Source organism: Schistocerca nitens, chromosome 12, assembly GCF_023898315.1.
Source record: "Schistocerca nitens isolate TAMUIC-IGC-003100 chromosome 12, iqSchNite1.1, whole genome shotgun sequence".
NCBI lineage: Eukaryota > Metazoa > Arthropoda > Insecta > Orthoptera > Acrididae > Schistocerca > Schistocerca nitens.
This window is the reverse complement of record NC_064625.1, coordinates 22,657,274-22,684,644: the sequence shown is the minus strand read 5'-3', so window position 1 is coordinate 22,684,644 and position 27,371 is coordinate 22,657,274. Positions and strand designations below refer to the sequence as shown.

General features: G+C 43.0%; 1 protein-coding gene across 1 annotated transcript in view; it reads right to left on the bottom strand.

Moving 5' to 3' along the window:
* Positions 1–27,371, bottom strand: part of LOC126215329 (putative carbonic anhydrase 3) — a 119,323-nt gene that overhangs the window by 14,066 nt on the left and 77,886 nt on the right. Inside the window, exons 4-5 of the mRNA XM_049942010.1 lie at positions 25,993–26,098; positions 4,436–4,663 (exon numbers count right to left, since the gene is read on the bottom strand). Coding sequence (XP_049797967.1) covers positions 4,436–4,663; positions 25,993–26,098 — 334 coding nt within the window. The remainder of the gene's footprint in view (positions 1–4,435; positions 4,664–25,992; positions 26,099–27,371) is intronic.

The following is a 27,371-nucleotide window of genomic DNA, read 5'->3' as shown; positions in this document are numbered from 1 at the left end:
CTGTATAACAGAATACATATGGAGATACTTTGAACGATGCCTGTCAGACAGGCCGGACTCTGACCAAATAGTAGCTGTATGAATCAGGTACTTTCATTTACAATCTACACAGAAGTTGGATTCCAGAAACAACTAATGACCTCTACTGTATTTATTCAGCTGTCTTCAGCTTACTATACCATGTGAAGACAGGGTGTTGTGTATCATCTGCTCCATGTAATGTTTTGCAGAAGAATAATAAAGCTTCTTAACAGTATGTTGGCTGATAGACCATTTCAGGTACCCTTAGGCTATATCATTAGTAACCAGAAAACCCTCAACAATGGATTACCTCAAGGCTGAGTCCTAGCGCCACTGCTATTTAGCTTGTATATTGCAGATATGCCACCCACTCAGCACAGTAAGTTTGGTTAAGCTGATTATTAGGTTATAGCAGCACAGCACAAACAAATCATGGTCACTGAAGACATGTTAATAGAAGACATAGGTGTAATGTTTCAGTATGTTTATAAATGGGAACTTTAACCGAAAACCAACAACAGCGAATTCACTTGCTTTTGTCTGAGTTATATCCTAGCTGACTAAAGTAGACAGTGTTTGATAGGAGAAGTTCTGCAAGTCAGCCTTTATTTTGCTACATTTATCAGACATTGCGATCTCGTTATAGACAACAACATCTGCAGACAGTTTCATAGATCTTTTAAGATGGTTGGTAGTGTATGCATGTACTTACAGTTCATTACTCTGTCAACTCACATGTTTTCAGATCTCATTTTCCAGTTGTCAGCTTCTCCTGTGGTGATGTACTGGAGATCAGAAGTGGATGCATGCGCTTCTAGTTCTTTACCTCATCCTCCTATGCATTCTCCTATGATGCTTCTGCCTTCTTCTGAGGTAATTTCTCTAAAATGGTTAGTAGTGGATGCATGCACTTCCAATTCTTCAGACTGTCATCCCATTTGCATCTTCTAATTTATCCTTTTGACACATGCACTTTCAATTCTTGATCCCGCCATCCTATGTAGCTTCATGCCTCTCCTGTGATCAAAACTTTAAGATGAGTAGTAATGATCATACATACTTCCAGTTCTTAACCATGTCACCCCTGTGTGTCCCCATCCATGTATGAAGCTTCTGGGATCTCTTGAAGTGACAGTTTCAAGGTGAGTAGCAGTGGACACATGAACATCCAATTCTTCTCTTCATCATCCCATGCAAGCCTCCATTCCCATATGCTGCTATCAATTTCTCCTGGTCTAATGCTTTTACAATGAGCAGTAGTGGATACATTTCTTCCACTTCTTTACCATCATTCCATGTGTGTCCCTAACCCTATATGTGACTGCCAGCCTCTCCTACTGTGGTTTTCTAGTATGGATAGCAGTGAAAGCACGTACTTTAAATACTTCATCACTACACCCCATCTGTAGCCACTCCCCCATGCGCCACTTCCGGCTCCTCCTGAGGCCATGTTTTAAGGTGTGCACTTACAGTTCGTTACCCTGTAATCCCATACGTTTTTATATCTCTAATGCCAGTATTCAGCTTCTTCTATGGTGAGGTTTTGAAGATTGGTACTAGTAGATGCATGCACTTTTAATTCTTTACCACATCACCTTATTTGTGCCCCCTCCTCCATATGCAACATCTCATGTCTCCTGAGGTGATGTTTTTCAGCTGATTATTAATGGATACATGCACTTCCAATTCATTATGCTGTCATCCCATATGTTTTCAGATCCCTGTTTCTAGTTTTCAGCTTCTTCTTCAGTTATTTTTTTGGACATTGGTAGTAGTAGATTCATGCACTTTTAATTCCTTATCACATCGTCCAGTTCTCAATTTCTACTTAACATTATCCAGTAAAAGAAGTTTAATTGTGCCAGTAGGCCTAAAAGTAAAGTGTTTATGTATGTATTTATTTACACATCTAGTTCCATAGGACCAAATTCAGGAGCAAATCTCCAAGGTCATAGAAAGTGTCAGTACATGAAATTACAACATAAAATTAATAACAGATAAAATAAAATGTTTATAAACCCAAAAAAGTCAAGCCATAAGTTTCAGTAAACGCGATCAATAATACAACATAGGAATCAGCTTTAATTTTTCAAGGAACTCCTCAACAGAATATAAGGAGTGATCCATGAGGAGATTCTTCAGTTTCGATTTGAAAGTGCGTGGATTACTGCTAAGATTTTTGAATTCTTGTGGTAGTTTACTGAAAATGGATGCAGCAGGACACTGCACACCCTTCTGCACAAGAGTCAAGCAAGTCGGATCCAAATGCAGATTGGATTTCTGTCATGTATTAACTCAGTGAAAGCTGCTAACTCTTGGGAATAAGCTGACACTGTTAACAAGAAACGACAGTAAATAATATATATATTTTGGAGATGCCAATGTCAGAATACCTAGATTACTGAAAAGGGGTTAACAAGAAATGAGAGTAAGGAATATATATTTTGAGAGGCCCATGTCAAAATACCCAGTGTCTTGAACAGGGGTCGACAAGAGGTTCGTGAACTTGTACCACTTATTACCCAAACTGCCCATTTATGAGCCGAAAATATCCTTTGAGAATGGGAAGAGCTACTTCAGATACCATTCGAATAGTAAAAATGGTAATATTAAGTCTTTGAACAAGATCCTGAACAAGAGCTTTCCATGACAGCCTACTATCTATCTCAACACCTAGAAATTTGAACTGTTCAGTTTCACTAATCATATGCCCATTCTGTGAAATTAAGATGTCAGGTTTTGTTGAATTGTGTGTTAGAAATTGTAAAAACTGAGTCATACTGTGATGTAGCGTTAGTTTATTTTCTACAAGCCATGAACTTACGTCATGAGCTGCACTATTTGAAACAGAACCAGTGTTACAGAAAACATCCTTTACTATCAAGCTAGGGTCATCAGCAAACAGAAATATTTTAGAGTTACGCGTAATACTACAAGGCATATCATTCGTGTAAATAAGAAACAGGAGTGGTCCCAACGCTGATCCCTGTGGCACTCCCCCCCCCCCCCCCCCCACTTGACAGTACCCCACTCAGACCCCACATGACATCCGTTATCAAAATTGTGAATAATGACCTTTTGCTGCCTTTTGCTAAAGTAAGAGGTGAACCAATTGTGAGCTACTCCCCATATTCCGTAATGGTCCAACTTCTGGAGCAATATTTTGTGATCAACACAATCAAATGCCTTAGTTAAATTAAAAAATATGCCAAGCGTTCGAAACCTTTGGTTTAGCCCATGCAGTACCTCACAGAGAAAAGAGAATATAGTATTTTCAGTTGTTAAACGACTTCTAAAGCCGAACAGTAACTTTTGATAGCAAATCGTGTGATATAAAATGATCAATTATCCTTATATACACAGCCTTTTCAATAACTTTTGCAAGCACTGGTGGCATGGAAATGGGTCTAAAATTATCTATATTATCCCTTTCTCCCTTTTTATAAAGCGGCTTTACTACTGAGTACTTTAATTGTTCAGGAAACTGACCATTCCCAATGGAACAATTACAAATATGGCTAAATACAGCGCTAACATGTGCAGCACAGTACTTTAATATTCTGTTGGGCACTCCTTCATATCCATGAGTGTCCTTAGTCTTCAGTGATTTAATTATTGACTCAATCTCCCCCTTTTCTGTATCACATAGGAGTATTTTAAACATCAATCTCGAAAAGGCATTTGCCAACAGAGTTATACGATTCCCCATATAAACTAAATTTTTATTTAATTCACCAGCAATGCTCAGAAAATGGTTGTTAAATGATGTACATATATCTGATTTATCAGTAACAGAAATATTGTTGCTACAAACTGACTTTATATCATCGACCTTGTGCTGCTGACCAGACACTTCCTTCACAACTGACCATCTGGTTTTAATTTTATCCTGTGACGTAGCTATTCTGTTTGAGTACTACATGTTTTTGGCTTTCCTAATAACATTTTAAGCACCTTACAATACTGTTTGTAATGTGCTACTTCTAACGTTTTGGAGTAGTTCTCGCTTTGTTCTACATGATATCCTTATCCCTCTAATCAGCCACCCAGGCTGCCTATTACTGCTAGTACCCCGTTTAGAACATTCTAATGGAAAACTCTCAAAAAGCTCTCTATTGCTGTTGGTTTAGCTTTCCTACATTGTTTGTAATTATCTGTGACATTTGTTTGAATATAAAAGCCTTTTAGTGTTAAAATTTGTACATCATGGCCTGACAGGCAATTCACCCATTTACTAGCAGAATGCCCATCTAGTGATGATGAATGAATAAAAATACTGTCTATGGTTGTGCTACTGTTCCCCTGCAACCTGGATGGAAAAAACTCAGTCTGCACGCACCTCCCCACTGTGCCTCCTGTCTTGATCTGCCACATTTGGCTAACAGTCTTGGCGATTCCACACATGCTGCAGTACCTGATAGGAAGAGACAGTGATTGGCTGACGGAAGATGATCCAGGTGACGGTCTCCGAGCACGGTGGCGTGGTGAGCGACCCATTGTACACCAGCACGCTGCCCCGTTCTTCGGGAACCAGTTTTGCGGTAGACATGGACATCTGTGGGTGCACCTCGGAGTCCACCTCCTGCAGTTGTGGCAGGTGTGACACCACGGGCTTTAGTGCAGGGTTGTTATCGTCAGCCAGCTGTTGAGACAAACAAGCTCGCCATCAGCAAATGGTTCAAATGGCTCTGAGCACTATGGGACTTAACATCTGAGGTCATCAGTCCCCTAGAACTTACCACTACTTAAAGGTAACTAACCTAAGGACATGACATACATCCATGCCTGCGGCAGGATTCGAACCTGCGACTGTAGCGGTCGCGCGGTTCCAGACTGAAGCGCCTAGAACCGTTCGGTCACAACAGTCGGCTCGGCATCAGCACGTTCCTTGAAAGGATACAGTAACACTATTTCAGACACCAAAATGCAAGTGTAACACTAGTAACTAATAGTTCTCGACATTGGAATGTGGTAAGCAATAACGTACTATTTACCATGGCATTTCACTTTTAGTCTATTGTTTGCACAGCAAAAGACTTGACAAAGCAACAACTAAAGAGAGGAAATACAAGGGATGGCCAAATGTACAGGAAACGTTCCTCACACATATTCCTCACACATAGAGGACGAAATTGCACTGTGTAACAAAAATTAAATGATTTTTTCAAAAGGGAAACTGAGCAAGTCAATATTACGTTGGTCTACCTCTGGTCCTGATTGGCAGAGCTGTTAGATGTCTTGAGGGATATCATGCCAAATTCTGTATACTTTGCATATTAAATCCTCAAAACCCCAAGACTGCTGGTGGGCCTTGCCCATAATACTCCAAGCTTTCTCAACTGGGACAGGTCCAGCGACCTTGCTGGCCAACGTATTTGGAAAGGACGAAGACAAGCAGTAGACACTCTCGCTTTGTGCGAGTGGGCGTCATCCTGCTGAAATCTGAGCACAGGATGGCTTGCCTTGAAGGGTAACAAAACTGGGTACAGAATGTTGTTGATGCATCACTGTGGTGTAAGGATGCCAGAGATGACAACCAAAGGGGTCGTTCTAAGAAAAGAATTTGGCAATCCAGGCCATCACTCCTGGCTGTGTGTGAGTCTGCAGTTCATGGTCTAGTGGCTAGTGTTGCCACCTCTAGATGGTGGAGTCCTGGATTCGATTCTCAGCCGGGATGGGGATTTTCTCTGCCCAGGGACTGTGCGTTTGTATTGTCCTCATCATTTCATCATCATCATCATCATTCGTGACAGTGACTAGATTGGACTGTGTAGAAACTGGACTGTGTAAAAATTGGGGCTTTGTACAGGCGCTGATTACCACGCAGTTGAGTGCCCCACAAACCAAATACCGTCATCATCAACTCCTGGTTGTCGGGCCATATAGCAGGCGATAGGAAGTTTGGTATCCCCCCACTGTCCAAGGCGTCGCCAGAGACATCTTTGCTGGTCATGGGGGCTCAGTTCTAAGTGTGCCTCATCAGCGAAGACAATCCTCATCTACTCAATGACATTCCACGCCAAAGATGTATTTGGAGACACTCTAGGCAGTAATGCAATACCGACCTGCCTGTCATCTGCAGTACGCTCTGACAGCCATGAGTGATGGTCTCAGGTCCCATTTCTTTGCACTGCAGGACCCCTTTGGTTTTCATTCATGGCACCCTTACAGCAGAGCAGTACGTCGACGAAATACCACGCCCCAATTTGTTGCCCTTCGTGGCAAGCCATCCTAGGGTAGCATTTCAGCAAGACAATGCCTGCCCGCACAAGATGGGAGCTAGTTTTTACTCGTGTTGCCGAACACTACCTTAGCCAGCAAGGCCGCCAGACCCCTCGCCAGTTGAGAACATTTGGAGCTTTATGGACACAGCCCTCCAATAAGCTCGGGATTTTGACTATATAACGGACCAATTGGACAGAATTTGGCACGATATGCCTCAAGAGGACATCCAACACATCTGTCAATCAAAGCCAAGCCGAATAACTGCCTGTATATGGGCCAGAGGAGGACCAACACATTAAGTTGTGCAATTTTTGAAGTTCTTTCTCCTGAACAAATCATGCAATTTTTCTGAAACTGTACTCATTTGTCCGTCTGTGCATGCCCATAACACGTACCGATTTCCGTTCCATTTGGATAATTCGGTGCGTCTTTTCTTTGTCTTACAATGTAACGGACGATGTAACAAGACGAATTGCAGGATGTAACAAAAAGAGGTGGCCAAACTTGCGGGAATCACTCCTCACACGTTATACAGACTTGGGTCCAGAAACTCTCATTTCCTGCACCTCTTCATAATCACGTTAATTATGGGGAACACTTAGGACAAAACGTATCAGCACAGTATGTAACACTTTCCTAAATGAAATTTTATAAATGCACTTCGTTACCGAGGATACATGCTTCAACCCATGATTGCATCCAATCCCTGATGGGCTGATGTATACCTGGAGAATCATACATTTCATAGCCTTCCACAATATGGGCACACAGATTCTGTACACCTTGTGCCATGTTTCCGTACACATGAGCCCTCAAATGTCCCAACAAATAAAAGTGTAGTCCATTTAGGCCTGGACAGCATGGGGCCAGGGAATTGGTCCGCCTCTGCCTATACATCTGTCAATGAATCTGTTATTTAGAAGCCTACAAACGTTGACCCTGAAACGAGGTGGAATTCCTCCTTGCATGAAGCACATGTTTTGTCGCACTCAGGCAATTGTTCTAGAAGAGCGGGTAGATTTTTTCTCTAAGAAAACTTGGCAAGTTTCTCTGTTCAGTCTTGTTGGAAGAACGTCGACAAAAAATCTATTTTGGTGACGTGATCCCACAATTTCGTGAGTATTCTCGGCAACCGATATGTGCTGATTGTGAAAATTTATAATCTGATCATGGTGAAATGAAGCCCCATTTGTGAAGACTACACTTGTACGAAATTGAGAGCTGACCCATTCTTGAATGAACTATTCGCGGAAGTGCAGAAAAATCTACTGATTATGGTGTCTACACACGTTGCACATGGTACAGATACAGTTGAAATTACAGTGAAATCCAGACCTTTGTAGCTGCTTATAGGCGTTGATAAATAGCAACGAGGACAGCTGGAAATCTGTGCCCCAACGGGGACTCGAACCCGGGATCTCCTGCTTACGTGGCACACGCTCTGTCTGATTGAGCCATGGAGGACACAAAGGATAGTGCGACTGCAGGGACGTATCTCTAGCACGCTCCCCGTTAGACCCACATTCCCAACTTACTGTCCACACAGTACATTTGTAGTGCCCCTGCCCACTACACTCATTACTATCGGCAGACAGTCTACCGAATCCCGTAAGAGTTTGAGCCATGAGAGTGCGTCCACACTGCAGATGATCACTGGCCGGCAAGCCTCATCTATATGGTGTCAGAAAGGACAGACACCACTGGTGATCTGCAGCTCTAGAAGTAGGAAATTACAGTGGCATCCAGACCTTTGTAGCGGCTTACAGGGGTTGATAAATATCAACAGGGACAGCTGAAAATGTGTGCCCCAACTGGTACTCGAACACTGGATCTCCTGTGTAACAATTGTGTTACTAAATGTGACACTTCTGTCACTAAATGTAACTGGGTTTTCTCTTTTGATGCAAGTCAATTGTCAGGATGAGCATTCTAAAGCATTCTGTCAGGGTGAAAATATTAAATTAACTTTTCTCTCTTCACAACATGTGGGCAGGGTGGGTTCTTCCTTGGCTCGGGTATGAGGTCGAATGAAACATCATTTTTACATAAGATAACTTTTATTGAAGATTTGTACATCTGTATCTTACGGAATGTTCTGGTTCGGAGAGCGGCAGCTGTGTCGTTTGTGAAGTCTTCTGCTGCGGCAGCGGCGGCGGCGGCGTCTGATTACGCGTAGCGGTGTGTATCTCGTGTCGCCGTCTCGCCCAGTTGACTGGAGACGCGCAGCGCGAGGTGGCCCGTTTAATTATTGCGAGCGAAATCGTGCATCGGATGGTGATACCTTGGATGTTGCGTCCCAGTGTTTCTCTTCTCTAAGCGGCCGCGTGTGTTCTGCGTCGGCCAGCGGAGCGGCGCGGCGGGGGAAGGCCAGTGTGGCGGACTCGAACCACGGACTCCCGCTTGCCAGTCTTCGGCTTTCAGGTCCTCATCCCAGCTCACAGGTGACTGCTGATGTGAGGCCGTCTCCTTCCCGTCCTCACGAGTCACCCGGGTATGTAAAAACCAGACTTCAAATACCTTTTAACTTCTGTCTTCTGGCGCCGCGGCTGCTGCTTGCTATTCCATTACAGCGGCGGACTTGGTGCGTCTGTGCATGATGCAGTCTCTTCTTGCATGACGGTCTTCAGCACCAAAACTGACTGAAAACTACTGCTACGCTTCTTCACTTGTTCGTCTTCTTCGTCTCTCGTCTCCGTCTCCGCCTCCGTCTCCGTCTCCGTCTTCGACTCCGTCTCCGTCTGTCTTCATCTGTCTGGCCCACTGCGTCTCGCGTATTTATTCACTTCAGTTTACTGGAGGTGAACGACTTCACGGTCATTGCCTCTTCTGTCACGTTGAGAAGCTCCTCGAAGAATCTTCTTAACGTCGGTCATTGGCTCTTGGAATGTAGGCGAGGGCTTTTGATCCCATGTGATGACTGAGAAACACGTGAGCCGGTCATTGCCTCTTCTGTCACGTTGAATAGCTTCTCGAAGAATCTTCTTTACGTCGGTCATTGGCTCTTGGGATGTAGGCGAGGGCCTTTGCTCACATACGACAACTGAGAAACACGTGAGCCGGTCGGGCGATGCCCTGACGGCTGAATCGACAGCGCCCGCTTATGTGGAACTTGCTGACTTCACGGTCATTGTCTCTTCTGTTCTGCTGTTCGGCCCGCTGTTTGCGAGTATGTAACTCTCTAAACTAAACCAAGTTTTTCATTTATATTCTAATTTCTAGTTCACTTTGATTTCACTAATTTATTTACTTAAGTACCACTCAACAACTTACTGTCCACACACTACATTTGTAGTGCCCCTGCCCACTACACTCATTACTATCGGCAGTCAGTCTACCGAATCCCGTAAGAGTTTGAGCCATGAGAGTGCGTCCACACTGCAGATGATCACTGGCCGGCAAGCCTCATCTATATGGTGTCTGAAAGGACAGACACCATTGGTGATCTGCAGCTCTAGAAGTAGGAAATTACAGTGGCATCCAGACCTTTGTAGCGGCTTACTGGGGTTGATAAATATCAACAGGGACAGCTGAAAATGTGTGCCCCGACTGGTACTCGAACACTGGATCTCCTGTTTACACGGCACTTGACATTTCTTTTCTGAGCGGAGCGCGGGGCGCCGCCCTTCCCCCACCACCCAGCGCCGTCCTTCCCCCACCACCGGCCGCGCACCACTCGGAAGCGCCCAGACGGAGGCTGTGGGAGAGGGGCGGATATTATGTAAAGTCGGCATCCATCAGAGATGAATCAGACACCAAGAACGCCTGAAGATGGCAAGAAGTCGGCTTGCCGAAATATCGCGCCTCTTGGACGACACTACCCGGCTGAATACCCGAGAAATTTTCAAGATTCCTGTACACCGGGAAAACCTCAGGTCACACATTGAGTACACTTCCATTGCACTGTACCAGAAACCAATACCGAGACGAACATAAAACTGTTGATCCCCATGAGCTTGATGCTAGTAGAGCAGTGGAGTCAACCCCATGTCAACACAAGCAGTGAAGTGAGCCACATGTCAACATTACCTCCCTTCAATTGGAACAACATAAACTGGCTGTGAACCTAAGCATGACGACTGACTGTACACCCTAAGCAAACGTAGCCAAAAGCGTATTTTGAACATTTCATGCAAGAAAAACATTTCATGTAATGCTGGTACGTTCTATTTCTGTGTGTTGACCATGAATGGTGTGCATATGAACGATTAAAGAAAATGAGCTCTAACATGGAAATAAAGCATTTACAGACACATGCCCTTACGTCGTATTTTATTCCTCTACGTGAGGAGTTTGACCTGAAAGTTTGGCCATACCATTTCGTTACACGCCGTATACAATGCCATCTGAGAATAGCAAGTGAAGCTTATCTAAAAAGAGAAACCTTTTAACAAAGAAAATAAATTTGAATTCAAATAGCATCCCAGCTTTCAAGTAATGGGGAAATCCTGCCTGTACCTCAGGCATAGGTGATTTATAGATCTGATATAACTAAGTATTGCTTGAGACATATGAGTCGCAACTTTATCTATGATAATGAGAGAAGCTGAAGAAATGAATTAAAATCTGTGTTATGGCCATGACTTGAACATATGTCTTGTGCCTACTAGCCATTACACCAGTGTAGCAGTACAGGTAACATGTCTCCATCGACTACCCAGTTCCAGTGCGCTCCCTAACACAAACTTCACTTGTCGACTTCAGCCTATTTTCCACTTCTTAAATCATAAGTTTTGCTGAGGTACAGACAGGATTTCCCCATTACATCAAAGCTGGGGTGCTACTCTAATACTGGAGTGCCTTGGCAATACTGACTATGTATGAAAGAGAAAATAGCCTGAAGGTGTGAAATGAAGTTCGTGTTAGGAATGGCATTGGACTAGGATAATCCGTGCAGGTGTGTTACTGATACCGTTATGGTGTTGTAGAAGCTAGCACGTCTGCCTAGTATGAAGGAGACCTAGATTCAAGTCCCAGGAATAGCACAAATGTAATTCATTTCTTCAACTTTTGTCATTGTCCTAGATAATGTTGAGACTCGTGTGTCTCAAGGAATATTTAATTACATCAGATAAATTTAAAAGTTAGTAAGTCTTTTCTGGACGTATTTGTCCGGAGTGTTGTCTTGTATGGAAGTGAAATGTGGGAGACAGGCAGTTCAGTCAAGAAGAGAGTAGAAGCTTTTGAAATGTGGTGCCACTGTAGAATGCTCACTGTAGAATGGGTGAGTTACGAGGAACTACTGAGCTGAATTGGGGAGAAAAGAAGTTTGTGACACAACCTCACCTAAAGAAGCGATCAGTTGATAAGGTGTATTCTGAAGCATGAAGGAGTCATCAATTTTATAATGAAGGGAAGTGTCGGGGACAAAAGCTGTAGAGGCAGACCAAGACCTGAACATACAGTAAGCAGATTCAGACGATGCAGGCTGCAGTAATTAAAAAGAGATGAAGATGTTCACACAGGATAGAACACGATGGATAATTGCATCAGTAAAGACTTGGAAACAGGTTTTTACAATTAATGAGTCCAAAGATATACCATCAGACTTTCGGAAAAATACCATTCCCACAATTCTGAACATAGAGTAGATAAGTGTGAAACTTCCACAGAACCAGCTTAGCAAGCACGTGCAACCAAGTGGCTGAGAAGAATAATATGCAGAAGAATGGAAAACAGAGGGTCAGTTAGGTGAAGGGGCCAAGGGGCAACCCTGTCGTTGTGCTCGATAATACGAGTGTGAGTCAAATGAAAACCTTAAATTTGTAATAACAAATCGAAATTTAGCGCCGTTATCCTGTAAGTTCGTAAGCGTGCTACAAACAGCGTGCAGAATGGCCTGTAGGTGGCAGTATAGTGCAGTATCAGTATAAAGATGGCCACCCCACTTGCGACTTGCAACAGGGAAGAACAGCGTTTGTTATTCGGTTTTTGCATAGTGAAGGTGTGAAACCTATTGAAATTCATCAACGAATGAAGGTTCAGTACGGTGATGTATGTTTGTCACAGCAGCAAGTCTACGAATGGAGTAGGAAGTTCGCAGATGGTGTGACTTGAGTGGAAGATGCTCCTCCTCCAGGTCAGGCACAACGAGTTGTGACTCCACAGAACATTGCAGCAGTTGAAGCCATAGTGAAGGAAAACCGCCGAGTGACACTGAATGACATTGCAGCACGTTTACAGATTAGTCATGGGTCAGCACACCGCACTGTGCATGATGTGCTCCAGTTTCACAAAGCATCTCCAAGATGAGTGCCACGGAAGCTGACTCCTGAAATGAGAGAACGACGTGTTGATGCTTGTGAAGCACTTCTTCGGCGCTTTGATCGAGAAGGTGGCTTTCTTGCCAGAATCGTTACTGGGGACGAAACCCGTTGCAACAATCACAGACCTGCATTTTGAGTGTCTTCCTCATCCACCATACTCACCAGACCTTGCCCCAAGTGATTTCCATATGTTTGAACCACTCCAAGACGCAATGGGAGGAAAGAAGTTCAGTTTTGATGAAGAGGTACGCCACGCGGTGCGTGAGTGGTTGCGCGGACTGCCAAAACAATTTTTTCTAAAGGAATTTATGCACTTTGTAAGCGCTGGAGGACTTGGATTGAGCGTGAAGGAGATTATGTTGAAAAGTGATACAGCTTTGTACCAATTCTGCACTGTAAATAATATTTTAAAAAATATTTAAGGTTTTCATTTGATTCACCCTCGTAGAACTAATAACTAAGGAAAATCAAGGTATCTTCGTAGGATCTGGCCACCTAGAAAAATCGATCGACGAAGTAAAATGGTGCAAAATGTTCGAAACACTCGGGAAAATCAAGAGTAAGCTGTGGGCACAGATGGGTAACATGCAACGTGTAACAGAACGAAGAGGCAACAAGATGAATGGAAGACCAAGAGTGAAGTGCTCGGATTAAAACGGGTATAAGCTAGCGTTTCTCCCACACTGTTCAGTTTTTACAGCGAAGAAGCAGTGACGGAAATAAGAGAAATATCGAGCAATAGGATTAAAAATCAGGATAAAAGGATATCAATGATAAGATTTGCTGACGACGTTGCCCCAGTGGAGGTGAAGATCTGTTGAATGGAATAAACAGTCCAATGAGCACAGAATATGGATTGACAATAATGAGAGATAGCACAAATGAGATTAGCGACAAATTTGACACCAAAATCGAGGACTACGAAGTAGACCAAGCGAAGAAATTCTACTAACTTTGGGCGCAAAGTAATACATGACGGAAAAGCGAAGAGGACATAAAAAGCATACTAGTCTACAGTCACTATTTTATTTATAGTCTACAGTCATTATTTTATTTAGCGTACTGACTACCAGTTTCCGTACCAAGTACGATCGTCAGGCCACGCTACAGTCAAATGAACACAGTACACACTCAAAACATTCTTTGAGAAACGTTTACATAATATTTTTAGCCTATGACAGCAAACGCATTATGCAAAGCACAACCTTAAATTATAGGCAGCCGTTTAACCATGGCACTGAGTCGCCAAGTTTGCTTACCAAAGTAGATGTGACATGTACTTAAAGTAAAGGTCAATGTTGTGCTTTATATACACGTTAAGAAAACAAAGTGTTAATAACGCCCCTTATTTCTTAAAAAGAATAACAATATCTAAAAACAAAATCGTGTAAAATATGGAATGTAAGAAGACATGCAATAAAGCATAATGATTAAGCAATCCTCACTGCAACAAGACATTAAAGGCAGAATAGCTCATCTAAGCTCATCCATCGTTTGTACATTGTCTGTACCACTATAAAACATCCGTCTGACAATGGATCTACCAAACAAGAATGACTGCGTACAATATTAGAATAACGTATGTTGAAGTAATATCCAGGTCCAAATGGTATAGTGGCTATGTATTACTCTAGAATTGTCAGCTGACAGTCTGTGATCGCATTTATAGCTGCATGTTCTTCTGTACCAGCAGCGCCCAAGTGTATGGTCGAACCCCTCAAGCTACGACACTTCCTCCTCCCTCCCTCACAGTCTGAGATGTGGCAGTGATACTAGGTGCGTTCCATAAGTAATGCGACCAAATTCATAAAAAATCATTTATTGAATATATTCGTGCAAATAATAAAACCATTTTCAAAATGGGACCCTCTTGCGTCGATACACTTCTGGAGGTGGTGTTTCCATGCCTGGAAGGCATCCTGGAATGCCTTTTCCGGAATGTCCTTTAGAGCTGATGTAACATGCGCCTGGATGCTTTCAGTCATGTCCCAATATTTTCCTTCCATGACTTTTTTTAACTGAGGAAACAAAACAAAGTCAGCAGGAGCCAGGCAGGACTGCAGGGAGGCTGGGGAACCAATGGGGTCTTGGTCCTGGCCAGGAAGTCGTTGACAGTGAAGGCGCTGTGACTCGGCGCGTTGTCGTGGTGAACTTTCCACGTGTCCTTGATGTCGCTTCGGCAGCGCGAGACCCTCCTTTTCAGTCTTTTGAGCACTTCCAAGTAGAAAGCCGAGTTCACTGTAGTCCCGGTAGGTACGAATTCGTGGTGGACAATGCGACGTCAAAGAAGACAACGAGCACAGTTTTGATCCTGGACTTGCTCATGCGTGCGTTCTTGGGATGGGGCGACGATGGGGTGTGCCACTCTAAACTCTGCCTTTTTGGGTCAGGGTCATACTCAAAAATTCACGAATCATCACCAGTGATAACTGAGGTTAAAAAATGAGGATCATTTTCACACATTTCCAACATTTCTCGGCACCGAAGTACTCGCATGTGCTTGTGTTCGTCGGTCAACACTTTTGGGACGAGTTTGGCACACACCTATCTCATGTTCAAATCTTCGGTCACAATGCGGAAAACGGTTATTTTTGACATGTGTAGAGTTTGTGCTATCAATTGAAGGCTCAGCCTTCTGTCAGAGTTCAAACAATCGCGCACACGCGTCACATTTTCGTCGACTCGTGCGGTTGATGGCCGTCCACTGCGAGGTTCGTCGGTGATCTCCTTTCGGCCCTCCATGAGCGACTTGTGCCATCGGAAAACTTGTGATCTGGACGAGCAATCACTCCCAAAGGCATGCTGAAGTAATGGAAACGTTTCGGCGGCGGACTTACCAAGTTTAACGCAAGATTTGATAGCGTACCGTTGCTCTACTGAATGATCCACTGTGCCGTGTTACATAAACTCAAAGCGGGGTTGACGGAAACGCACGTCCTGGCTCTCCGGCAGCTCGCACCCGATTGAGACAAATAGCGTTTTGAAGCTAACAACCCCCTCCACTTAGCCCAGCCGGTTACAACACGCTGTGGCGTACCGTTGCGTCAGAAAAAAGTTGGTCGCATTACTTATGGAACGCACTCTGTATGTGCAACCACTGACCTTGATCATTGTGGAAGTACTTGTGTGAATCGAGTAACAGGAGAAAGAGATTGGAGCAGAAGGTGTGTGGGTGTGGTCACTTATTAAAGACCCTTTGGTGAAAACCACGTGGTGGAGGAGGAGGAGATTAGTGTTTAACGTCCCGTCGACAACGAGGTCATTAGAGACGGAGCGCAAGCTCGGGTGAGGGAAGGATGGGGAAGGAAATCGGCCGTGCCCTTTCAAAGGAACCATCCCGGCATTTGCCTGGAGGGATTTAGGGAAATCACGGAAAACCTAAATCAGGATGGCCGGAGACGGGATTGAACCGTCGTCCTCCCGAATGCGAGTCCAGTGTGCTAACCACTGCGCAAAACCACGTGGTGATCAGAGTTGTAGACGACGAGATATTTCAGTTTTAATTTAGTACTGAAATCAGAATTCGTGTTACCATACACAGGCAGGAACATTGTCGTCAGGTGGGGAGGCAGATCCCCTTCAGGTATGGTGAGTCGTCATAGCACGGTTCGCACATGTCGATGGAAAGTTTAGGCGAAGCCAGCAGAAGAGTACGAAATACACAGTCTAAAAATTGGACGCAATTTCTCAGACAGACACCCCTTGGCGAGACGCAGATGAACGAGTCCAAGGAAAGAAAAACAGTTCATTATAGAAACACATTTTATAGGAGTATAAATAGACTGAGTTTTTTTTGCTATCGTTTCGGCCTGCTATGGATCACGAAGATTTTTATCTCCTCCCTGATTGTGTTTTCCTCTTTTGCCAGTAGATTTTCATTTAGGCTGACTATGCTTCTTTTCTCTGTTTTGACCATTTGGAGGCAGGACGTGGAACTGGCGTAGTAAGCGAAATAAGGTTTTTAGTAATTTAGACTTTTTCTCTGAAAACTTATCGATCCTGAATGTCATCAAATGAAATTTCAGCTTCCTGTAAATCCTTTTTAACTTGGCTTGCCCATTTTGAATATGATTTTGTTTTTGAAATTGATGAGTGTATGCGATCAGTAAGTCTTTGGGGGTTCATTCTTTCCAGATGACCAAAAAACATCGTTCTCCGCTTCCTCATGCTGGTAGCAATGTCTTCTGTATGCTCGTGTAATTCACAGTTGTGTCTTCGGCGGAATTCTCCATTTTCTTTGATAGGGCCAAGGATTTTCCTCAAAATTTTCCGGTCTTTTATTTCAAGTTTTCGTAGTGGTCCTGTCTTCGTCATGTTTAAACATTCTGATGCATACAAAGCTGACGGTCTAATTACGGTGTTATAATGACAAAATTTTAGGTTTAAAGACAGGCTTTTGCTTTTGTACAAGTCTTTGCACAGATGACAAGCACCTTGTAGTATTATTTCAGAAGATTTTGCCACTGGCGGAAGCGACGTAAAACATTATAGTTTTGATAGTAAAATCATCGGCAAAAGGGTTGTCAGATCTCCAAAAAATGGTTCAAATGGCTCTGAGCACTATGGGAAACTTCTGAGGTCATCAGTCCCCTAGAACTTAGAACTACTTAAACCTAACTAACATACATCCATGCCCGAGGCAGGATTCGAACCTGCGACCGTAGCGGTCGCGCGTTTCCAGACTGTGGTACCTAGAACCGCTCGGCCACTTCGGCCAGCTCAGATCTCATACAAGTCACAAAAGTTATAAGCACGACCGACAGACCATTCTGTAGCCGCGAACGTATTGAGACATCGCTTACGTTGGACTTACACTGATGGGCCAAAATATTATGACCACCTCTTTCATAGCCTGTTTGTCCTTCTGATCCATCACTGATATTGCGCATCTGGCATCCGACAGCTTGTTGGTAGGTTTTTGGAGGTATGTAGCTTTAGGTGTCTACGCACAGGTCACGTAATTCGCATAAATAACGGGCTGCCGATTCGTGTACGCAGTGATGGCCCCCGATAGCAACCCAGATGTGTTCCATAGCATTTCCATCAGGCGAATTTGTTCTCCCACGCACCAGCGTGAGAGCACTATAATGCACCTGCAACCACTGTAGCACGGTTCCGGCTCCGAAACACGGATAATTATACTGCTGAGAGATGAAAGACATCAAGCATAAAGGGATGCAGGGGGTTCGCAACTGTCAGCGTATCTTCGATTACTACCGCAGGTCCTAGGCAAGCGCAGGAGAATGTCTCCAATAGCATAATACTGCTCCCACCAGCCTGTGTCCGTGACGCGCTGCACGTTTCGAGCCGCCGTTCACCTCGATGATGGTGTTTGTGGAAACGACCAGCGACCTTCTCTAGCAAAAGCGTGATTCACCGGATCAACCGACATGTTTCCATTGATCGGTGGTCGAATGCCGATGGCACCATGCCCACTGCAATCGTAACTCACGATTTCGTTGGGCCAGCACGTGAACGCGTGGCGGTGATCTGCTGCAGAGCTCCATGTTCAACGGTGTACTATGAATGGTGTACTCCAAAACTTTTGTTCGAGCACCAGGATTGTGCTCTCTCAGGAGAGATGCCACGGATCACCATCTGTCCTACGTTAGAGACCAGACAGGCCTCCGAACCTCACGTTCTGTGGCGAGTCGTGGACGTGCAATCATTTAGCCCCTAGTGGTAGTTTCACTGTCCTATTTCTGTTTGTAGATGCTCACGACAGTGAAAGATATCTGCTAAGGTCTGATCAGGGTAGATCCAGAAAATAAAGTCGGTAGTTGCCACCGGCAAGGTGGAATGAGTATAATATCTTTGAGTAGGAGGATCTTTGATGGTTAAGAGAGCTGGGCGCGTGCAGTAAAAAACTCGTGAGTCGCAGCTAGGTGCCCAGAGGAAGCAGACATGTGGTGACAGCTTTAAGGTAGGACTCGCACTGCACAATTACTCTGAGCAAACTTTAGAACGTAAATGAAAGAAGATGTATAATGATTTCAAAATGGTTTTTGTTAGTTAATGTTCAGAGTTAGTATTTGTATGTCCAAGGTTTGACGCAGTAAGCGTTTTGTAAAATTCTTTTGTAAGAGTGATTCCTGCTACAAAAATGTTGGAAATGGTAGTTTTTGTATATGACTTAAAATTTTAACAATATATAAATTGTGTTTAAATCTAACAGACTGAATCATAATCCACATTCTTTGCTTGTATTGAATATGAAAATGAGTAGTAAAGTTAAGTTACCCACCAATGAAAGAACGCAAAGAAAATGAGGCCTCTATGCAATATATATGTGCAGTTCATGGTTTGATATCGATTTTGGTATAACTATAGTTATCAGAGCAAAGGTATTTCAAATAACTACTTTTATGCCATTTGCACAACTGGCATTATTCTACATCCACATCTACATCCATACTCCGCAAGCCACCTGACGGTGTGTGGCGGAGGGTACCCTGAGGCAAAATATAATTTCATTAAGTAAACATCAGAGCCAAAAGTTAATTTTTCAGTACCACCTTAATGCCATTGCACAAACGGCACTATTCTCTTAAACTTGATTGCTGAGTCAAATACATGTTTCATTACTGGCAAAAATGGAGGAGTGCAAGAGACAAGTTCGCAGACGCAGTCAAATACAGATTGGTTGAATAATTAATTTGGAACGATTTTATCTTTGATACTTTCACTAATTAGAAAGCAAACAATTTTGGTTAGTCACTTTCACTTTTAAAGATAAATTTATCCATGATACTTCCAACAGTAACACGTGAACATTCGACCAGCTTCACCTTTTTCGAGATACACGTTCAGTGTCTGACTAATAATAATCTGCCCTTAGCCAAAGTCGCTTATCTCAATGGATTTCCCCATTTGCAGCCCATATCTTTGTTAGGGTGATCCCCCCATCCGTGTCTGCTTCGCTTACATACATCTGTTACCGTGCCACTTGCCCACAACGCCTCCAGGTGGCATCTGACCATCGCAATGGGTAATGGTCATAACGTCTCTGGTGATCAGGGTATGTCAGATGGCAGTCCACTTTAATCACATCATAAGCTCTGCCTTTGTTCATTTGACGTTAAATATGTCTGATTGTAAATAAATGCTTCAAACTATATTTTAGATAGTTACTATATCTATACACTTAAACTCCCCGACGTTATTCAATCTGTATATTGAGCAGGCAGTAAAGGAAACAAAGGAAAAATTCGGAGTAGGTATTAAAATACATGGAGAACAAATAAAAACTTTGAGGTTCTACGATGACACTGTAATTCTGTCAGAGACAGCAAAGGACTTGGAAGAGCAGTTGAACGGAATGGACAGTGTCTTGAAAGGAGAATATAAGATGAACATCAACAAAAGCAAAACGAGGATAACGGAATGTAGTCGAATTAAATTGGGTGATGCTGAGGGTATTAGATTAGGAAATACGACAGTTAAAGTAGTAAATGAGTTTTGCTATTTGGGGAGCAAAATAACTGATGATGGTCGAAGTAGAGAGGATATAAAATGTAGACTGGCAATGGGAGGGAAAGCGTTTCTGAAGAAGAGCAATTTGTCAACATCGAGTATAGATTTAAGTGTCAGGAAGTCTTTTCTGAAAGTATTTGTATGGGGAGTAGCCATGTATGGAAGTGAAACGTGGACGATAAATAGTTTAGACAGGAAGAGAATAGAAGCTTTCGAAATGTGGTGCTACAGAAGAATGCTGAGGATTCGATGGGTAGATCACATAACTAATGAGGAGGTATTGAATAGAATTGGGGAGGAGTTTGTGGCACAACTTGACTAGAAGAAGGGATCAGTTGGTAGGACACGTTCTGAGGCATCAAGGGATCACGAATTTAGTATTGGAGGGCAGGGTGGAGGGTAAAAATCATAGAGGGAGCCCAAGAGATGAATACACTAAGCAGATTCAGAAGGATGTAGGTTGCAGTAGGTACTGGGAGATGAAGAAGCTTGCACAGGATAGAGTAGCATGGAGAGCTGCATCAAACCAGTCTCTGGACTGAAGACCACAACAACAACAACAACAACAACAACATAAACGTAAACGGAGATAGGTTAACTGAACAACGCTTATGGCGCATCAATACACATCAGCTAAAGTGTTGCATCACCCTGGGATGTCCTACAGGTGTCTTGCTACTGCGTTAGGAAGGTCAATATTGACTTTTTTCGAAAACATACACAGTTATCAAGAGTGGGGTAGAATGCCGCACTACGATGGATTCCAGCATTTCAGGATGAATATCGTCATGCCATTAACGACAACTGCGACCAGTGATTGGGTCTGCATCATTGCGTTGCATGAAGACGGCTTCTCAACCAGGGAAGTTGCTCGACGTGTGCACCAGAGTCAAAGTGATGTGAAGCGGGCGTGGGATAATTCCAATTGACAGGTAGTGTTGAGGGCTTACACCATGCATGTTATCCACGTTCGAGAAGTGCACAGGACAATCAGTATCTACGACTTTCGAGTCAAAGGAACCATGGGATGAACGATCCAGAATGGAATTTGGCTCTCGAAGAAGCTGCAGAATGTCATATATCGCATCAAATTATTAGGAGACGACTGCAAGGTGCGAATCTCTGTAACACAGTGATAGCAAGAACCATGTCGTACACCACAGCACCACGCAGTGCTTTAGAGATGTGCAAGAAGTCATGCTGAACGGATGCCCCAGGACTGGTATGGGGTGTTGTTTCCGGACGAAACTAGGATGTGTATCTACCTTGATAATGGCAGGCAGCGTGTTTGCAGACAGCCTGGTATTTCCAAAGTTACTGTGTGCCGGACGTACAACAAGGTGGTGTGTTGTGCTATTGTTGAATGGCATTAAATGGCGCCACGGAATGCCTCTTATGGTTGTTGAGGCCCACATCACTCAGGGATGAAATTCTACAAACACTAGTCTGACCGTTCTGGTGACAGTTTCAGCTTAATGGGTGGTAACGTGTCTTCTCATCGTGTTGTTCTCGCGAACACACTCCTTCACTATGTTCGCATGAGCAGAATGGAGAGGCCAGCTTGTTCCCAGGAGATGAACCCAAGGCACTGAAACGAACTCTTGTAGGACATCGACAAAGATCACCTGCTCCATGCGACTTATGCTAATCGCCCCTGAAGAGTGGGACAGTGTGGACCAGAGCTGGCTCTAAGACCTCATCGATGGTATTCCACAATGCACTCAAGCCTGCGAGGGAACGTTCCACCACGTACTGAAGTTGCTCAGGAATGTTGTGAAAAACACCCTACGGGTAAAACGTTCTCTGCTTTCAAGCCATGTCAATTTGAATAAAATCCTCAAGCTTTCAGTGACCATCTCCGCCATCGTCGTCAGGAGTTCACTGACTGCCGGGGCTACTACGGTTTCTCGCTTATATAGGCATGATGACATCATCCGCAGGCAATCAGAGAGACCCAATGTGGCGCGTGAGCTTAAGTCGACCCGGGCAGCTAGCGGAACTATTGCCTGTGGCAGCACTGGCGACGTGAGGTGGCGCCAGGGGCAGGCGCCACGTTTGAAACTGCCGCTCCCGCGTCGCGCATCTGTCTCTGCTTTCTTTCGATGTCCAACGCCCGCCCCCATGCCCTGCTGAGTGTGTATCCCTGGTGTCTGTTGAAAATGTTGTTGTTTAAATGAATCTCAGCCGCTTCCTTTATAACGGACTCCCAATATGTAGATGCATAAACGGACATAAAATACAGTTCGAAAATACAAAAGTGTTGGCTCATGCATAAACGGACATAAAATACAGTTCGAAAATACAAAACTGTTGGCTTATGCATCTACATATTGGGACTCCGTTATAAAGGAAGCGACCGAGATTCGTTTAAATAACAACAGTTTCAACAGACACCAGGGATACACACTCAGCAGGGCATGGGGACGGGCGTTGGACGTCGAAAGAAAGCAGAGACGGATGCGCGACGCGGGGGCGGCAGTTTCAAACGTGGTGCCTGCCCCTGGCGCCACCTCACGTCGCCAGTGCTGCCACAGGCAATAGTTCCGCTAGCTGCCCGGGTCGACTTAAGCTCACGCGCCACATTGGGTCTCTCTGATTGGCTGCTGCTGATGTCATCATGCCTATATAAGCGAGAAACCGTAGCAGCCCCGGCAGTCACTGAACTCCTGACGACGATGGCGGAGACGGCCATCGAAAGCTCGAGGATTTTATTCGAAATGACGTGGCTGGTAAACCGAGAACGTTTCATTCATGTATGCCATCGCGAAAGACTCCGAGGACACAACCCCCCATGGGAATCCTACGATTTTGTCGTTATATAAATGATTTTGGTTTTTTCATTCGGTGATCTGTAACACTGTGAATGAATATATACACATGCCTGAGAGTCAGTTTTTGTTTTTATGCCTTGAATTCCGAAATAAGGGATGATCCAAAACTGTTGTTGATGTGTGTATGATGTCAGTCAACCCAATACCAGTAAGCTGGATGTTGCTAATTTGTGATTGTGTAGTAGCTCAGAGTTGCTGTAGATTGTCGCTGATTGCCATCTAATCGTGTGACTTATTGTATGCTGTTTTTAAAACTATCCTGGTGGTCTGTGTTTATTTCTTTGTGGCAGGGCAGCAAAGTGGTTTAAGCTGCTAGTAACTAATTTTATATGGAGGGATTATCTTCTCAATCGTATTTGGTTTTAGTCTTGCAAGCTCCCTCAATGCTGATGAGTGATACTGTCAGCTTTGCATAAGTGTTGTAACGTCTGTACACCAACGTAATTGCAGGAGAAGTGCCCTCAGTAATATATTTGATTTTACCAGGTTAGTTTCTTCTTTCTTTATCGGCGTTCCAACCTTTTTCAGAGTTACTATTGTATTCACGCAAGGTTCAATTACATGGGCACATGGGAGTGCAGCTTAAAAACAACTGCGTCTCATACGAAGGCAGGCAAGCTTAACACATTGAGAATGTGCAGCTGGACTGCAAGAACGCAGTATCTGAAAGTAGGTCAGTGTTGTAAATAACACATTTCCGTTACCACTTACCGTCCCAGACACATTGGTCGATACTACTTTGCAGCAGTTAGCTTTCGGCTGCATGTTTTTCTTGGTAGAAAGAGATGTGTCTATAATGCTGAGTGATTTGTGAAGTTATGTAGAACATGTTTTTATTCCCAAAAGCATCAACTGCGAAAAAGGTAGTAGTTTGATAGCTGAGGGGAAGTAAACCATGTTCCAAGCTCACAAACCCACCAAGGATTTGTATGAAACATGCTGTTATGAGAGGCTACATCGAGGGTCTCAATATTGGGAGAAGTCCACAAAACTGATCTCTTCAGTTGTCTTATGTTACCCTCTTGTGGCATTTAAATCTACTCTTTACGTCCTAATCTTGGTGGTACTTTATGGCAGTAAGTGATAACATCACTCGTACATTCATAATTTCCTCGTGGATCTGAAACTTAAAATAGTAAATCGAGTGTATTTAACCCTTCCATAGTTAAATTTTTTGCATATATTTGAAAAATAAAATTTCGGTAACTATCTTCCTTTGTAATAAATAATACACTTCCATTAGCAAAAAAAAAAAAATTAAGCTGACTGATTTCGAATATCGGTGAAGTCGAATGCGTGTGTTCTACAATCCCAGCTAAATTCATGTTTTCATGTAAACCTAGGATTTTCAGAGTTAATTTTTTTAAATATTTATATAACATGATTTCACATCGAGTTTATTTCGTAGAAAGGTTTTTAACTGCAGTTGTTTACAAAATGTCTTACAATGAGTCTGGCAGTTTTCACACTGAGCAAATGGGACACAAAGTTTGAAGAACATTCTGTAGGTACAGCTAAAGTTACCTTTGGGAATAACATTATTTAAAATGAGCATATGATACAAGAGATAGGAAGTAATCATGAACTTTTATATTTAATTCCTGTTGTTGTTGTTGTTGTGGTCTTCAGTTGTGAAACTGGTTTGATGCAGCTCTCCATGGTACTCTATCCTGTGCAAGCTTCTTCATATCCCAGTACCTACTGCAACCTACATCCTTCTGAATCTGCTTAGTGTATTCATCTCTTGGTCTCCCTCCACGATTTTTGCCCTCCACGCTGCCCTCCAATGCTAAACTTGTGATCCCTTGATGCCTCAGGACATGTGCTACCGATCCCTTCTTCTAGTCAAGTTGTGCCACAAACTTCTCTTCTCCCCAATTTCATTCAATACCTTCACATTAGTTATGTGATTACCCATCTAATCTTCAAACATTCTTCTGTAGCACCACATTTCGAAAGCTTCTATTCTCTTCTTGTCTAAACTATTTATCGTCCATGTTTCACTTCCATACGTGGCTACACTCCATACAAATACTTTCAGGAACGACTTCCTGACACTTAAACCTATACTCGATGTTAACAAATTTCTCTTCTTCAGGAACGTTTTCCTTGCCATTGCCAGTCTACATTTTATATCCTCTCTACTTCGACCATCATCAGTTATTTTGTTCCCCAAATAGCAAAACTCCTTTACTACTTTAAGTGTCTCATTTCCTAATCTAATTCCCTCAGCATCACCCGACTTAATTCGACTACATTCCATTATCCTCGTTTTGCTTTTGTTGATGTTCATCTTATACCCTCCTTTCAAGACACTGTCCATTCCGTTCAACTGCTCTTCCAAGTTCTTTACTGTCTCTGATAAAATTACAATGTCATCGGCAAACCTCAAAGTTTTTATTCCTTCACCATGGATTTTTATACCTACTCCATACTTTATTCCTAAGGGACCATTAATGAACATCTCACTAGAAATGAATATTTACAGGTACCTGAACAGAAGAGCAGTAAGTTATTCAAATATCAAGTGGAGCTTAGAGAAAAGCAACTCCCTCAACTTTTTACAAAATGGATATACAAATGTTACACCACCTGATAGATACACTTCTGTTCCACATCTAACTGATGTTGATAATAATATTTACCTCCTTACTGCCCTCCCAGCTTCTGATCTTCGAATATACCTGCCCAGGTTTATCTGTTTCTGCTTCCCTTGCTCCTCTCACTCTTGGACCTCCATATCAGCCCCCACCTCCCACCGACCTCTATGACCAACCTGGATAATAATATACAATTTTTGAGGCTAATTATCAATGAATTATTTTTTTACATAATGGAAATATTTATATGTTCTCAAATCTAATCATACTATCACTATGACAAATTTAGTTGTAGGTTTAACACACACACACACGTATATATATATAAATCTATTTTTATTCAAAGATCATCACAAAGCCTGCACACACACACACACACACACACACACACACACACAGATATATATATCACAAAGCCTGTGCACACACACACACACACACACACACACAGGATTTGTGATGATCTTTGAATAAAAATAGGTTTGTACATTTATGATGTTCTATGTTGATGAGCATCACCTCCCTAGGGATCTGTAGAAAGAACACCAGAACACTACACCTAATAGGATACACTTATACCTCCAGGAAGACCGCCAATACTGCTGCATCACCATGTTCCCTATAGGAATTCTCCTTGCCACGCGCTGCTTTTCTTGAAAATACCATATGCATCTCCATAGCATAGCTGAAATTAGAAGAAAGATATTGCCTCATCATGAGTTTTAAGATAAACTGGTACAAACATTAACTTTGCTGCTACAGTCTACTAGTATTTTTTTTTTCGTACTGCCCATCATGTGAGGGCATCACTGGAGAATATGTTGATAGCACAATCAAAGACAATAGCAAGCAAGTAAACAGTTTTTGGAAATAAGTACTATAGTCCAAAGGAGTGTTGGAGAAATCGAGCAGTAAAAATTGTAATACGTAATGTAAACAAAAAATACAAAATTGAATGTTCAGGAATGCATAGTTTATATAACTGCTATTTTTAATATCCCTGTCAATGTGCAAAATCGATAGAGGCTCACTGGTATTACAAATCGTGACTGACAATCGCCATCAGGGATGCATGCAGCATGTGATGTGGAGCAAACTGCTCACAACAGTGAGGCCAAGCAGACAGATGTGACCCAGTCTAGTAAAGTCCATTGCAGTTACGCCTATCTGCTCTTCGGAATTCGACTCTTCGTTGTACCTTGTAACACTTTTTACAAGATACTGATCCTATCACTTTATAATCAGACTGGTAGCCAGAGGAGGTTACCTGAAAGGACTGATTATGGCTTGGTTTACACCTGTGATGATTCTGTTGACCAATCCCTTAGGCATGTAGAGAAATTGAATAAGCGATCTATGAGAGAACACATACACAAAACTTTCACTGTGGGAGACCTAACTTGGGAAATATCAGTCATCACAACAATAATAATAACCAAGGTAGAAGGGCTGGCAACAATTACAGAAATTCCCAGTCAGAGAGAGAACAGATGTGAGGTAACCAGGACTAGATATTAGATAGAATAGTAATCAAGTGTTTGAAAATAGAGATATACAATGGCAAGAGTACTGTCAGTCACAACAACCTTTCAAACCTAATGGTGCAAAGAATGGCCTAGTAAAACTCAAGACTATCCGCTAGTGGTCTATAATGTGAGAGTTTGATGTGATAACGCAGGGACCACTGACAGTGATCAATGTTAAAATCAGAATTATGATGATGCCAGTGTAGTGGATATCTTTCAAATGTATACAGTTACCACTGATGAAAACTATTGGAGAAGTTTTGGAAAGAACACTTAAGCGATTAAAGCAGTAAAGAAACGAAATGTGATGACTATTGTTTGAAAGATGGGAGAGTTGCATGAGTTGTTCAGTCAACAATTTGGTGGTGGACTAGAAGGTGAGGACTGTAGAGAATTAGTTATATTTGAGCAGAAAGCTGAGAACAAAGTAGA